At 45.7% G+C, this 14950-nt stretch overlaps 1 protein-coding gene across 1 annotated transcript in view; it reads right to left on the reverse strand.

Annotated features, from left to right (window-relative positions):
• The window catches only part of PRKCE (protein kinase C epsilon), a 300404-nt gene extending 289106 nt beyond the window's left edge, over positions 1-11298 (reverse strand). The window contains exon 1 of the mRNA XM_054820708.1: positions 9507-11298. Coding sequence (XP_054676683.1) covers positions 9507-9854 — 348 coding nt within the window. The 5' untranslated portion in view covers positions 9855-11298. The remainder of the gene's footprint in view (positions 1-9506) is intronic.
• Between the last annotated feature and the right edge of the window lie 3652 nt (positions 11299-14950).

The following is a 14950-nucleotide window of genomic DNA, read 5'->3' on the forward strand; positions in this document are numbered from 1 at the left end:
AGTCCCTGAAAGTCCCAACAGTCAGTACTAACTAGTATTTCACAACAGTGTTTCCATTGCTTGGGAGAGTCCAGTTTTCAGGGACAGATCATGTTCCTTCCACACCCCACTCTGCTAAAACCAAAGCATTTTGCTTGAAGTTCAAAGCTACCATATTACACATCTTCCTTTAACCACTTCAGTAGTATAACTAACTGGAAACTCAGTGCATCACTTCTTCTGAAGATAACTGCTCTGGCAGCCACCGGTCTGATCCGTTAGTTCCCTGCTGCTTGCTGAGAAGCGCAGTGAGGACATGCTCCGGATGAGAGCGGCCAGGCAAATCCCAGAGAGCTTCAGATACTGAAGATGCTTCTGAGTCCTACTGACACGAGGAGCTCAATGAGTGACAAGAAGGGGGAAGGAGTTGGAGTGGTGGGAATAGCAGCAATAGGGTATATGGGAAGTAATAACAAGAAAAATGAAGGAAAAGTTGAAAGAGACAGCCAGGGCTTGAGGACGAGATGAGAGCAGTGCATTAAGGACAAAAGAATTGGGCCATGAGGTCAAATCTTCAAGAGGTGCCAAGGTACTATGAGGTTACAAGGAAGGAAAAGGCAAGGAAACTCAGAGGAAAAAAAAAAAATTCCTCAATAAATCCAACTAGAACCTGGTAAGAAAGATAACAAGGTGGACACAGCGTGAGTGGCCTTTAGCCTTTCCTCTTCCAACGCACTCAGACATAATTTTCAAAGACTGTGGATCAATCTCACCTCAAAATAAAGGGAAGTTGACAGATGGTGCAAAGACTTATGCAATGAGTAAATATGGTCCCAGCAAGAAAACTGTACTTGCAATAGACCTTTGTAGAGATCTATAGCAGGACATTTCATTCACGTAGCCTGCTAGCATTGCCAACATCAAAATCTTATGCAATCCTGTGAAGGTCACCCTATCATTTCTTGACCATCCTGAAGCCAGAACAGATAAATAAAGACGGAGAATTGGCAGCATGAAGACAGAACAGATGATAAAGAAGAAACCGAAAGAAAACAAAGAAGGAGAAAACACTACTGTCTTACTGGCTTTTAATTTGTGAAACAAACCAAAGCAATTCCAACCATTTTCTCATCACCTACGCAGAGTATGCATCAGCCTTCCCTTCATGTCTCCACCACTGTTACATCTGCTTCATTGCTACCACATCACTGTCTAAAGATACTTATAAATATTAACATTGACGAAGCCATACATTTTTAAGTGACATTAAAAAAATGACTGAAGAATGAAGAGTTCTAAAACGCCTAAGAAGCCCTGGTCCCCCACGATAAGAGGCTGGTTACATATTTATACTGCAAAGCACTGAAAGATACTAAGTTGGAAACACTAAGTGTTAAGTTTGCCTACTCTTCATTTAAGATACAGAGATACAATGGGGGCTCGCTGTTCAAACAATACAGACGTGAAATTTATTTGGTAACAGCTAGCCATTATTCACGCTTTTTTGTTCCTGCCTGTGATGAAATTGCCCAGCAGGACACCAGAAACAACCAAAATGATTCTATTGTCTGGAACAATTAAATCAGCTCAAGTTAGCCGATATAAAGCAGAAATGGCTGCCTGCAAGCCTCCGGTAGAATCAAACTTTGCCTTTTTTAATTCTAAAAGCAATGGTCCTTCTTTACTTCTGTTTTTCAACAATTCAAGCCCTACAGAGTTCAGCGGGGGAAAAGCTCTTAGAACTGTGTAGCATTTCTCTAACTCTGCTTCAATAAAATAAACCTTAAATCTCCTGTTATATTTAATGGGAACATGCCAGTATCACTAGGGTTTTTAGCTGTGCTATTCAGAAATATGTGAAATCTTGGCTTCTGTACCTTCTGTTAAATCACACCAATGATAATTTAAGATTTTTTAACTCTTAGAAGAATGTGAGAGGACACTCAGAAATCAACTTTACTAGCAATTCAAGCTACTGACTGTGAATGATTAGAGTAGATAGCAATTCTGCAGATGTTCTTACATCATATTCATTTGAATTTTGCTTTACTAAAATATAGTGCAAAGTACATAACTGCCATGACAGTTACCCAATCTCTAAAATTATTTATTAGCTTTACAGTTGCAGTTTCATATTAATATTGCCGAATATACTTTTAAAATCTTCTAGTGACTGCCTGCCAAATAGGAAAGCGGTCGCTTACAAACACAAGGTTAAAACTTTTTGTCAGCCTTCTGCGATGACTGCTTTGCCCCCAAATGGTAGAAATCCCTGTAACTGCTACAATTTGCATGACTCAAAAGGGCACGCGAAATATCCCCATTCTTCAGATCTTGCTCTGTCTAGCTTGAGAAAAGGGTTTGTTTGGTTCCCCTTCCCCCCCAAACTGGCAGTTTTCCAAGCTGTCTTTGGATTTCTGATCTTACTCCATATCCAGATGGTTCCAGCCTTACCTTTCCAGGTGGATGGAGGGTAAGTCTCTTCTCAGCCCTCTCTGACCACGCGTTTCCCATTGCTTGCACACCCCATTGTTTCCAGAACCTCTCTTACTATGAACTGGAGATGTCTTTCTCTTACAGCCTGGTAACCGTGGTGAGGGAAAGGCGATTAGGACAGTACTGGGTAAAGCAGAACTGAATTCAACCAGCCAATTCCAAGCAGAAAGGCTCTCACCTCTGATTTTTTTTTTTTTTTTTTTAACAAATCATATTCACAGCCTCCCTCCAAAATTTGAAAACCCCCAAAAAGTTCCTCGAAATGGAAGTTTACTTAGGAAGTGGAAACTAATCACACTTAGATGCCAAGCCCTACAATTCAAACTGAAATCAAATCCTTATTTCGACAGTATTTAAAGAATTCTGGACGGGGAGGACAGAGATTTAGTTTTGATGGCTGAGGAAAGCAGAAACCAGGCTTGCATGTGCAAGATTTGCAGAAGAATAGTAAGTCAGTAAGAGTAAAATAAGAGTAAAGGATGTTGTTAAAAGTTATTTATTCTCAGTTTTCCCTTGGAACACAGGCCCCAGTTGAAGAAAGAATTTAAACACATGCCTGCATGAAACCCAGTGAACCCAGCGAACCCAGTGAGATCAGTGGTTTTCTCACAACCATGAAGTTCTGCATAGTGTCTAAGGAACTGCCTGAGCTGGAATAATGATATGCACTGTCTAAAAACTGGCACAAGAAGGACACGTAGGAATCGGTTTTGCCCCACTTGGACATTTCTTAAAGTCCAGCTTTGAATTAATACCTATGAACTGGATTCTGTTACTGGTAACTTTGTTCTAACAAATACTTTCTACAGAGTTCAGTAGAATTACTTTCACTATGCGGAACTTCACATCAGTATTGGTATTAGCAACAAAAGGATGAGATTCTGATCAGTGATGGGATCAAACCCTGACCTATACGTATGATAATTCAGTGCTAAGTGAAATGCATGCTCCACTACACACTTTTCACGCCCTAAGCAATTTTTTTCATGTCTGAAGTGAGACTTCAAAAGCTATACAGTGAGCAAAGCAGGCAAAAAACCCCCAAAACAGGTCGCTGAGCAACATACGGCCTTCAACTAGTGAATTTGCCTGTGCCAGCTCATCCCTGTCTCCTACATGTGTAGCTCTCTGCTGTTGCCAAAAGGGCAGCTGGAGTATGTGGGGCAGCAGCAACTGATCGTTACCCTCCTCCAGGTTTCTCTCCATGCCTCATCTCTTCCTTTCCCCACTCTGCCCTTTCTCTCTCCCTGCAGTAGCAAGCGCAGAGGCAGCGTTTTCCCCCTCTATTGCTTCTCAGCAGGCTGGGAAGCACTGCAGGTAAGCGGGAGCTGTTAGGAGGGCGCATTTCTAGCAGGGAGTAGGAGTAGATTTATGCAGCTGTAGAATGGGATTGATATGAGACAGTGGGTGAGCTGCGTGGTGACTGTACCACATCCCCAACAGAGAGGGAAAAGAGGAGGCACAGGGGGGAGACAGGCTGGGGGAGAAGGCAAGGAAGACCCCTACCCGTACAAAGTGCTCTCCAAAATCTCCCGTCTCCTCTTGACAACCGCCCACCCTCACAATTATGCTGAGTCCCTGAGAAAACCCCGCTGATTCCCTCTAGCTCTCTCACCCTCGCACCCCAAACCTGACAGACCTTGCTCAGTGACAACCTTGTCGTGCAGAAACCTATCAAAAAGGACAGCAATTTCCCTTTCATTTCAACAAATACTCTTCTGACAATAATGGTTTGCAGCAGCCCATGAACCGCAGTTTAGATGAGACGTAAAGCTTTCACAAGCAAAATCCTAGGCCTTTCAACACCATCAGCGGAGGTAAGCTCAGCCAGCAGATGAAAATAAAAATGAAAATATGCTACAATCACACTCTGCTAGCCCAATACCAACCTTCAGCAGCGTATGGCACAAGTGGAGGTTAACGTGCAGGGTGACCTAAAATGATCACAGTTCCACTCTCTCTCTCTCTGCCAGCTACAACAGATCACCTGCTGACTGAAAGGAGTTCCCATTTCAGCAACAGAAATGGCATTTAAAAAAAAAAACAAACCCACACACAAAAAACCCCCCAAGAAAACAAAACAGAAAAACTCTTGAGTGGTCTTTCCAGTTAATTCAGATTTGAGGTGCTGGAAGGAGGCGGTTCTGCTTCTCACGCCCACGGACAGCTCAGCGGACCAAGGACTCTGAAGAGTTTTAATCCCTCCCCTGCTATTGCCCTTCTGGGTGACTGTAGGCACCTACTTGTCAATCCCTCAAAGAGGAGAAGGAATAGTGACCTTTCTCTAAAGCGCTTTCAGATTTTCTAATGTGTGACATACTTGTTACTGTTATTTCTCTTACGAGAGGTGGGCACCGTGACACTCAGCTCCATTAACCTACGTGTCTAACGGTATGGACTGCAACTTAAAGACCTAGTCTTTGCAATAGGAAAATGTCTTCCATGGTACACTGTAAGCATGATGTACAAATACCGAACTCAACAGTTCAACAAGTATGCAAAACAGTGTACCTCTTCTCCACGCCGTTTCCCAGAGCTCCTCATCAACTTGTTGTTGAGATATTGTATTAATTCATAATAAAGTTGCTTTATGCAATGGTGGCACAGTTGCATCACTAACTTCACATTGATAAAATGGAAATATGAAAGGATGCTTTTAAAAAAGTATAATGTTTTAAATTTAGATCTTAAGAAGCAGCACTGACGAGAAAAACGATAGTATGAAAGACATTTAGGACTAGCAAAGAAAAGCTCACTCAAATCTGTGTTTTATTTTTTTTCCTGACAGGGATTTTTTCAAGACAGCAGAAAATTAAACTTGTTTCATTAACCTAAATATAGCTGTAAAATATTTTCAGTGGAAATAGAGGCTTTTCTTGCTAAACGTCATGGTGTCCCGACCGACTCCGTAGTGAGTTCTGCTACTTAGCCCACAAAAGGACTCCTTAGGACAAGTCGATAGGTTTTATCGCGTACAGCCGAGCTAATGGCCAAGACCCTTAGATGGAGTCTTTGGCATAGGTCCAATCACACTGATTTCATCTATCGTCAACTCTGGAAAGCGGACTTGAACTCAGAACCATACTACCAATCATCCAAACGCATAAACATTGATCGTGCTAATCCACAGGAGTGTAACCACAAGGCTAAATATCAACGGAATTTTCCTTCCTGATCTCAATTCTACTGATTAAAATGTAGCTGCGTTACCAACTCAAGTGCAATGTTTACATATGCCATACGTAAGAAAGCTAGATAAAGACATACTTTATTATTACCTGAATTGCCTAACTCAAAAAATATAGCCACAGCTTTCATGTTGTTAGTTCGTTTTTCAGTCAGAACTTGCAGGTTGTTTATTGTTCCCTATTTCATATTTTTCAAAGTGTAAGTTCACCAACATCCTCTTGAATGCTCTGTGCCATCCTGTGTAACATTTTATGCGCTTACAGAAAAGCCTGTAATGTCATAAATCCAAAGCTCTCTTTAAAACTGCAGTGTAGCCATGACTGAAAAAATCTGCAAAACTGACACTTTTACTGTGCTATGTCTGTATTGATGCACCACTGAAAAAGCAGCCATCTTTTTAATTGCCACTATACCTTTTTTAGAAACCCAAACAAATAATTTTATATTGATCTTTTTAAAAACAAGAAGCAGATATTTTGTTTTAAAGCTTCCATCCAATAAAATCTGAACCACTGTTTTAGGCCACAACTTCAATTTTTTTTTTTAAATATATTTCTATTCAGGGAGTATACATATCATAAGGTTAAAAATAATTTTTGTGACTGCTGAATACTCTGTAGATAAAAGGAACCAGGATTTTGCATATTTATCTGACTTGTCCTAATACAATAGACGCTATCATGATTTCAAGCTTCGCACTTGTTTATCATTAGTGTTTCTACTGTAACCATGGCATCAGTATACAGCACAGGCTTAACAGTGAGAAAAATACCCAGTATTTTCCTAAAAAACTCATGTCTTAGAAAAAATACAAGGATTTGCACAATGGCAAAAAACAATCAAAGTAGATGAGCTGGCTAAAGACTGAAACAGTTTCTTTTGGGGGGGTGGGCGGGGGGGAACCCAAAACATTATTTCTTTGCAAGTCTTTTTTGCATTTCAGATTTCTGACAAGAATCTAGAAATACTTTACAGGATAAGTAACGTAACCTTGACCCTAGTGCAGATATTATAAAACAAATATTGAAATCTCCTTACAAAAATACATACTGTATTATACGAGATCAAAAGCATTAAAGCTATTAATGTATTGACAAGAGCTGTTCTCAGCACATGAGCATTTTCTCAAACCTATTTAAACAGTGACAGTCCAGTTCTGCAAGAACTGTTGCATCATTCCGAAGGTAAAGAGGGGCAGCAGTGCAATTACACTGAACAAGTATGTGGTACCTAGTTCAAACTTTCAGAACTGCTTAAAGGGAAACCCTCAGAATGGCATAAAAAGACTTCATGGACTCCAAGAGTGTTTCTTAGGTTGCATTTAGCTGATATTTCAGGCAGTAAGGAGGAATGGGTTCCTCTGATTGCTGCTTTTAATTTGCTTGTTATAAAGTTGGGAAAGAGTACTACAAAAGTACCTGCCTTTAATGCCAAGAGTGAAATGAAGGAATTAGTCCTCTTATTAAACAGAAGAAATTGACTGTATCGCACCAGCAGGTCTTAGCCTAACGCTGGTTTAGGCCATGTGCATTCTCCTTGTACCCATTCATTTCACAGACGACTTCTCTTTTTCAGGTTTTAATATAGACCCTGATGAAGATACCAACAAATCTATTTACTTCACTATGGACTCTATAGAGATGTCATGGCCACAGGCCTTACTTTAACTCAGTGAAATCAGACAAAAAAACGGTGTGATTTTGTAAGAGCCGGTTCTCGGAAGATCCCTATCTATCAACAACCAACCAAACACACTCGGTATTACAATTACAGTGACACACTCAGTAAATGGGAAGATTTTGGAAAGGGTAAAGCACAATCCTATAAATACTTGCCTCCCCACCAATTCTAACTGTGATACAGGGAGGGTGGCGTACACTCTATATTATATGTACCGCACAAACGCAATCCGAACTATGAGGATTTACAGCACAAAAACGAGGTAAGTGATGCTTCAGAAGCTGCATTATATCGAGCTGACCAGTTATGATCCACTGCCATGTCCTCAATTCTGTCACATCAACAGACAATAAGCATAGTCACTCCCTCGTCCCCTCCCACCCAGTGAATGCTGGACAGCAATGAATCCCAGTGCAAAAAACCACAGCATTTATCTGATTCAGTTATATAGTTCCTCCCAGATCATGTTTACAATGGGCCTCAATCTGTTAAATTCCACTCTTTATCTAGGGAATGTGTTCGGACATTGGAGTTCACCTTAAAAACAGAGCCTGGACATACCCCAGCACACCAGCCCCACCAAAATTTGAACTTGGCATCTGCAGCCTCCAAGGTCCTTCCAGATCTGGCGACAAACTCACAACATGTACCGTACACAAAAAGAACATACAAAATTATTCTTCTTTCACTAAAAATCTGTGATGACGTCCTCGTCTCACTGGCCTCAAAGATGAAACCCCCCCTTGATTTCAGGAGCGCCACAACTTGATTATCATTCAATCCAGGTAAAAGACATCTGCAATACTGCTGCATTTGTCTTCTCCTGATTTGGCTATTTTTCCTCTGCCTATTGCCCAGTTTTACCATCCGAGCTTACTAACGTGTAGCATTCATAAAGCATCAGAATAATCTGGATCCTAATTATCACGATGTAACATATGTTGCAGAAGTGAAAAATATTTTAAACTTGTAAACATAAAAGTTTTAACAGTAAAGTTATTCAGCTCCTAATCAGCATAAATAGAGCCTAACTCTTTCACATCTTTCCATCATTCTGACATCTCTTTATACCACTGCATTAAGTAAAGAAGCCCCAAAGAATACATGAAACTCAGAGCTATTAACTCTCACTGTTTTGACTTTGGTCCTGGGTTCTTTGTCTGTTTGCCAAAGAAATATTGCCCTGGCTAGTATCCTTGACCATAGCAAATAAATACACAAAGAGATGAGCGTACACATTTCAGATGGCTGGTCAAGCAGAGCACACTTAAAATGAGAAGACAGCTACTATTGTTTTATGATACATCTTATTTAAAGGGCACACCATTTAACTGTTTAACTGCAGAAATGTGAAATGTGCACATTCATGTTTCCTGTGTTTCCTTTTTTGTTTGTTTGATTTTTCCATGTTAAGTCACAGTACCTGAGGATGTCAGACCAAGGATTTTCCAGCTTTTTTGTACTCCCACCGAGGCACGTTAGCCTCTGGGTCCCTAAGACGCTGTAGAAGCTGTTAGACAATGTTGTGTACACAGGCAACAGAATTTGTCTGGTTGGGGCCAAAATCCACCAGGACCCTTTTACCAGTTTCAGGTATTTGAAGAAGCATTGCATTAGCTCTATGCATAAAGGTGCAGATCATCTGGGGGAAGGAAGGAGGAGCATCAGTGTTGATGCAGCGAGCTTTCAAGTGATACGAAGGCGCTGAAGTGTCTCGTATCAGAGGTCAGGTCTGGATTTTTAAGGCTCATCATTGCCAGGCTGACCAAGAGCGTTCACATTGAAATTACGAACTCGGTCTAAGTGCTGGATCTGGGTTTTGTGGTAATGTTCTGTTCGGATGCATCTGGTTAGGGTTTTTCAAACACAGTAAGATAACTAGACTTGTATTTATGTAACGTAATTTCAGGAACTGAAGTGGTAATTATACATCTCTTGCTTAGATTCAGCATATTTTTCTTTCCTCCCTTGCCTGTGGACCACATGCATCAGATATACAGTAACCATGACTATCTCGGTATAACAAAGCATGGAAATAATGAAAAGCCATCAGAGCCTTTACATGCCTTTGGCAACCTAGCTCTGCAAGACAGATGTTGCATCCAGAGCCATGCCGCTGAAAATCATATGTACGTGTATGTATCTACAGCGCGAACACTTACCCAGTCCTCGAAGTGGCGGCTCCCGTTCTGCAGCAAGTCCTCAAACTGTATAGTGCAGTTAGCTACAAAATCGTCGTACCCGATGGGGGCATCATGGAAAACAGCCATCTCTATCTTCCTGCCATTACAAACGTCGGTGACAAATTCATCGTTCCAAGCAGGACTGTTGGTCTTTTGCTTGGTTGAGGTCTGCCCGATCCTGGAGTCGTCCACATTGAGGGCTATGTAAGGGTCCAGCAAAAAGGTCTGTGGCCTGGGACCCACCGCATGCCTCAGAGACCACGCCGTGGGTTTCAGATTCACCGCCTCGCAGATCTTGATTTTCAGCAAGCCATTGAAAACCACCATGGCTGGATGGCTGCACTTTTCCCGGGATTAAACACTCACACAACGCACTCGCACCGAGAGGGAGGGAGGAAGGTCTTGCCAATAAATAGGAGGGCAGGTCTGGGAGTGGGGGAGCAGGATACAGTGCGGGTCTCTTCGCCTTGCTGCTGCTGCTGTTACCTTTGATTATTTAGCCTTTGCTCTTGCGACACCCAGTGAATATATTTATTTTCTTGCCCGTGTTTCTAACGGAAAACAAGGGAGGGGGGCCGCCGGGGAGGGGGAGGCGTCCGCGGCTGCAGAAACCCCCGAATGCAATCAAAACCCGAGCATAATCAATCCTTGGGGTGAGCAAGCGCCTTCTCCCTTCACCTAGACCATAATCCCGGATCAGCCTTCGCAGAGGAGGCAGAGCCGCGATCCCAGGCTCCTGCACACGCCAGTCCTGCCCGTGCGCCGCACAACAATACACACACACGCACACAGACACACAGACACAAATCAGAAACACCGGCCGACCCACCAGCCCTGCCTACTGCACAGCCTCCGCTCAGCAAACATCCACCCGGGGACCTTCCATCCGCGCCGGAGCCCGGAGCCGCCCGTCCTGTGCCGCCTCCTCCCCCTCCGCCGCCGCCAAGGCCAAGGACCCAGCGGAGCGACCCCCGCGCATGGGGGGGCGACGGCAGCGGAGCGGGCCGCGCGGGTCTCGGCGGGCTCCGGCTGGGCGGCCGCCGCCCTGGCGATGGGCAGAGCCGCCGCCGCCTCCCGCCTCCCGCCGGCCGCCCCCCCCGCCCGCCTCCCGCCTCCCGGCCGCCGCCGGCCGCCTCCCTCCGCGCCGTGCCGCGCCGCGCTGCGCGCAGCCCCCGCCCGCCTGCCGGTGCCGCTCCGCCGCTCGCTCCAGTGCAGGAAATGCGCAAAAGACGTCAGTGTGTGTGTGTGTGTGCGCGAGCGTGTGTGGTGCGAGTGTGCGGAGGCAGCCCCGTCTGTGCGTGCGTGTGTGTGTGTGTGTGTGTGTGTGCCTGCGCGCGCGCCCGCCCGCGCGTGTAGAAAGTTTTGCCTGTTGGGGGAGCAAGTGCGGCCGCGGCCAGCCGGGAAACCGCGTCTGGGGTCGCGACTCCCGCGGGCCGCGCTCGCTGCTCCTCCACACCCGCCGGGCGGCTTTCCGCGGGCGCCTCTGCCTCCCCCTTCCCCGGCGGCGGCGGCGGCCGCCTCCTCCTCTTCCTCCTCCTCACAGGATAAAGTGGTGAACCAAGCGTGGAAAAAAACACCCCCGGCCGCCTTCCTCCCCGGTCGTAAATAGCCCGCCCGCTTTTATTAACGTGCTCGATCACGGAGGTCCTGCCCCCGGCCGCCGCGCGGCGCTGCCGTTACCGCCACGGCTACTTCCACCGCGCCGGGCGCTGCTGGCGCCGTGGGGTTGTCGGGCGCCTCTTCCCGCAGAGCTTTCCGCCCCTCGATCCTCTCCGTGACAGCACCGCCCCCGGGACCCCTCTGCCGCTCCCCGGCCCGCGCCCGGCAGGCAACGACCCCGCCGCGCTCCCCCTTCCCCGGCCCCGGCACCGCCGCCTGACAGCGCCGAGCCCCGGCCCAGGCCGGCGACCGCCGCGGCCAACCGCCACCCGACCCCCCCGCGGCCCCCGGCCGCCGCCGCGGCGGCAGAGACACCGCTACGTCAGCGGGGGCCGGGCCGGAGGAAGACTTTCCCCGCGGTGTGCGAGCGCCGGGAAGTGCCGTCCGCCGCCAGGGGAAGCGGCCTCCCGGGGCCCGCCCGGCCCGGCCCGGCCGCCCTTCCCCCGGCCGGCAGACGCTGCCTGCGGTGGCGGCCGGGCCCGGCCCGGCTTAGCCTGGGGCGGGGGGGGGAGGCAGAAAAAGCCGCTTGAACGCCGGTCTCCCCGTGGCGGTGGGTCGCTGCCAGCCCCTTTGTTTGCTGCCGATCACCTGGCCCGGCGGAGCCGGCCCGAGCCTGCCCCACCTCAAGCCCCTCGGCGCCCAGCGCCTCCCCGCTGCCCCTGGCTTGGAGCTGGCGCCGAGGGGGGACACCGCGGGGGGTCAGTGGCCACTGCTCTGCAAGGGTCCTGAAAAGGGAAGAAAAAAATCTTCTGAAAGGGCAGAAGGGTGTACTTGCTATGTTACTGAACACAGTCTACACGTCACGTAAGATTTCAGTCATTTTCATCACCGTGGTACCAAATACTGTATTAAATAACTGGAAAGCCTGGCTTTCTCCTCCTCAGAACAAACATACTTGGGATTTAGATGGTTTTCTTTGGTGAAAATTACTACTGCCTTCTTTAGTTTTAGTTACTGATTTTGCCAGTCTTTTGTGAAGAAGTCATTGGAAAAGGGATGGACTTTCCCCTTCAACGGGGTTTGAATTGACGGTCATATCACAAGAGAAACGGAGGGCCAGCGCTGGCACCCAGGAGGGCGGCTGGGGAGCTTCGAAGATTCAGGCAACGTAAAAAGAAGAAACTCGATTGCCTGGATCCAGTCAAGTAAGGACATAAAAGATGAGCACCTAGTCCTTAACTGGACCTGATGCTCCTGACTGGAAAGCAAAGAACAGATAATTATGGATTTCTACAGGTAATGGCTCAGGAGGCAGGTGTTATATTTAGAGCTGATGAAACAGCTCCAGTATCTGTGCTTCCAGAGTAGTTTCCAGATAGAATATATGGTACTAATGAAGCCTAAGGGTCATGAGAGCATTCACGTTAATGGAAGAAAGACATTTTGGTGCCTGTTGCCACTTAATCTACTCATCAAAGTAGAAGTACAGTAAAATCTCCATGTTCATTATCATCTTGACAATCCCCAAGCAGAATCATTTGATACAAAGCTGCGATATGGAGCCAATTACGAGAAATGTCTTCCTTCGCAATTCAGCCTTTCCCGGGCTCACAGCAGCCATGATATATCTATCGCGTTATTTCTGTAAAGGGCCGTACTTGCAGGCCCCACCAGAAATACAAGAATCACCTGCTCCTTTCCTCCTACCCCTCATTCACAACCTAGCACATATAGTACTATATATTAAGGTAGGTGGTCTTACATTTAGTGTGTCAGAAAGAACTCTATAATTAAATCTTTCCTCTGGATGTGTTTGTGTTGTTTCTCAATAACGGTAATGTAAACATTATGGTCCATTTCCTTAGGTATTGGAAAACAGAAAAGCTGAACTGATACATTGTTTAATTTTTTCTGTTTATTTTTAAGAGGACTGCAACTGTGTATTCCAAATGCCCAAGGTAAGATTTAAGTAAACACAGTCTCCATGGTGAGTTTAATGACCTAGCATCTCTGTGAGATCACACATGCATGTTACGAAAGTCTGAATAAATACAGACAATATTAACACAGCATACAAAATCATATAAATAAACCTTATATTTGTCTAATTACCTATACAATCTACTGCACACATAGCTAGGCCCTGATATCTGATTTGAGCCATCTGCGCTTTTCCATGCGCTGAAGCAAGCTAGGGTTTGGTTTCACAAATCATTTGTTCTAAGAAGACTGCCTGCATGAATAAAGATTTACAAGCTCACTTAGGATCAGACCGCTCCAGCCTTACACTGCTTAGGAAAATGCACATAATTTTCTTTTAATTATTATTATACTTTGGGAAAGCATGTTTATGTCAAGACCAAACTTTGAACACTAAGCAGTTATTAACTTACCAAAAGACCCTAGAACAATATTCTTAAAATCCAGTAACTTGGGTGCATTGAGCAACATTACAATCCTTCCTGCAAAATTCATCTGAAAAATTGGCTCAGTGGTCTCAAAAACGCTAAGTAACAGAGAGCAAAGAACATTCCACGTGTAAGTACCATTTTCCACTTGAAAGGTTTTTAAATATTTGTTTGCTTGATTTTTTTTTTCTGTTCTCTTGCTGTGGGCTTGGAAGGATTAGGTTCTTTAAGAGTTGAAGAGCAAATGCTATTCCTGCAGTTTCTCGTGGGAGGGTCAGGAAAGGAAGACACAGCACATGCAATATTTCTCCTGCAGAAAGGCAAAAAGGAGCACACTAGATGCATTTCTGTACTCTGCTACAAAGGCTACAGCAGAGTAGTAAACCATGCCCTGCAGTTATTACGCTTTAGGTATTCTTCCCAGCTGTGTTTTTTTTAAAAGGCCACAGGGGCCCTACAGGGTACACAGACTCGGGACTGGGTAAGAAGATCTATCTGTGCCCCAGAAGTAACTTTTGCTGGTAGATGTCCCTCTGCTCAGCCCTCTGAGACCAAACTGCACCTAGCTTTGTGTCAGGACCGCTCACCTGCGGGACCATCTGCACGTCGGCGTTTTGATTTTTCATCAGCGTTGCCTCAGTCCGACCAATTATTTGGCAGACAACTGCATCATTAGAGTGTCCTGTGAAGCTATGGGGACCCCCGAGAGATCATAAAAGCACAGCCTATTTGCATCAGCCTCTATTTGCATTCTGACTTTAGGAAAGAAAATACATCAAACTGGTAACGGCTAGCAACAGCAGCACGCACCAGCTGCAGACAACAGCCTTCCAAGACACGGTTTTACTCCCGCGAATCCCTCTCGGGCTGCGCCTCCCCTGTTTCACGTAGAGTGGCAGGGGCAGGGGCAGGGGCAGGGAGGGACGAGCAAGCCGCAGGCAGTTCGTCACCTCGAGTCAGCCCCTGACCTTTCCCTGGCCTGTGGAGCCTCAATAGCTCTGTGGAGAAACAGCACTATCTGGTGGAGGGAGTGTGTAAAGGCCTTCCAGGACTTGGAACGGGCTTTATTTCATTATTGCAGCCACAATTGCAACTGCTTTTGAGGTGTGCTTGCCCAAGGTTGATAGACAGTTTGACTGGGTTTTCCAGAGGATTTATTATTTTTTTACAGTCCAACTGGCAGTGGAATATATCTGGCTGAGTCTCTACAAAACTAATACTTGTATCGGTTTCCAGTGCTTTCCTGAATAACTGCTTTGAGAAATGTTTTCAGGATTTTCCAAATACAGCCATACGAAAGAACAAGAGGAGATCTTGTGTTGTTTTATTTTTAAAAGGGGTGTCTTTTCTTAAAGTTATACTAAGCAGATGCACAAGGAATAAAATCAGGCTTGCGTGCTGGAGAGATTTTCAGAA

The sequence above is a fragment of the Grus americana genome, chromosome 3 (assembly GCF_028858705.1).
Source record: "Grus americana isolate bGruAme1 chromosome 3, bGruAme1.mat, whole genome shotgun sequence".
Classification (NCBI taxonomy): Eukaryota; Metazoa; Chordata; class Aves; order Gruiformes; family Gruidae; genus Grus; species Grus americana.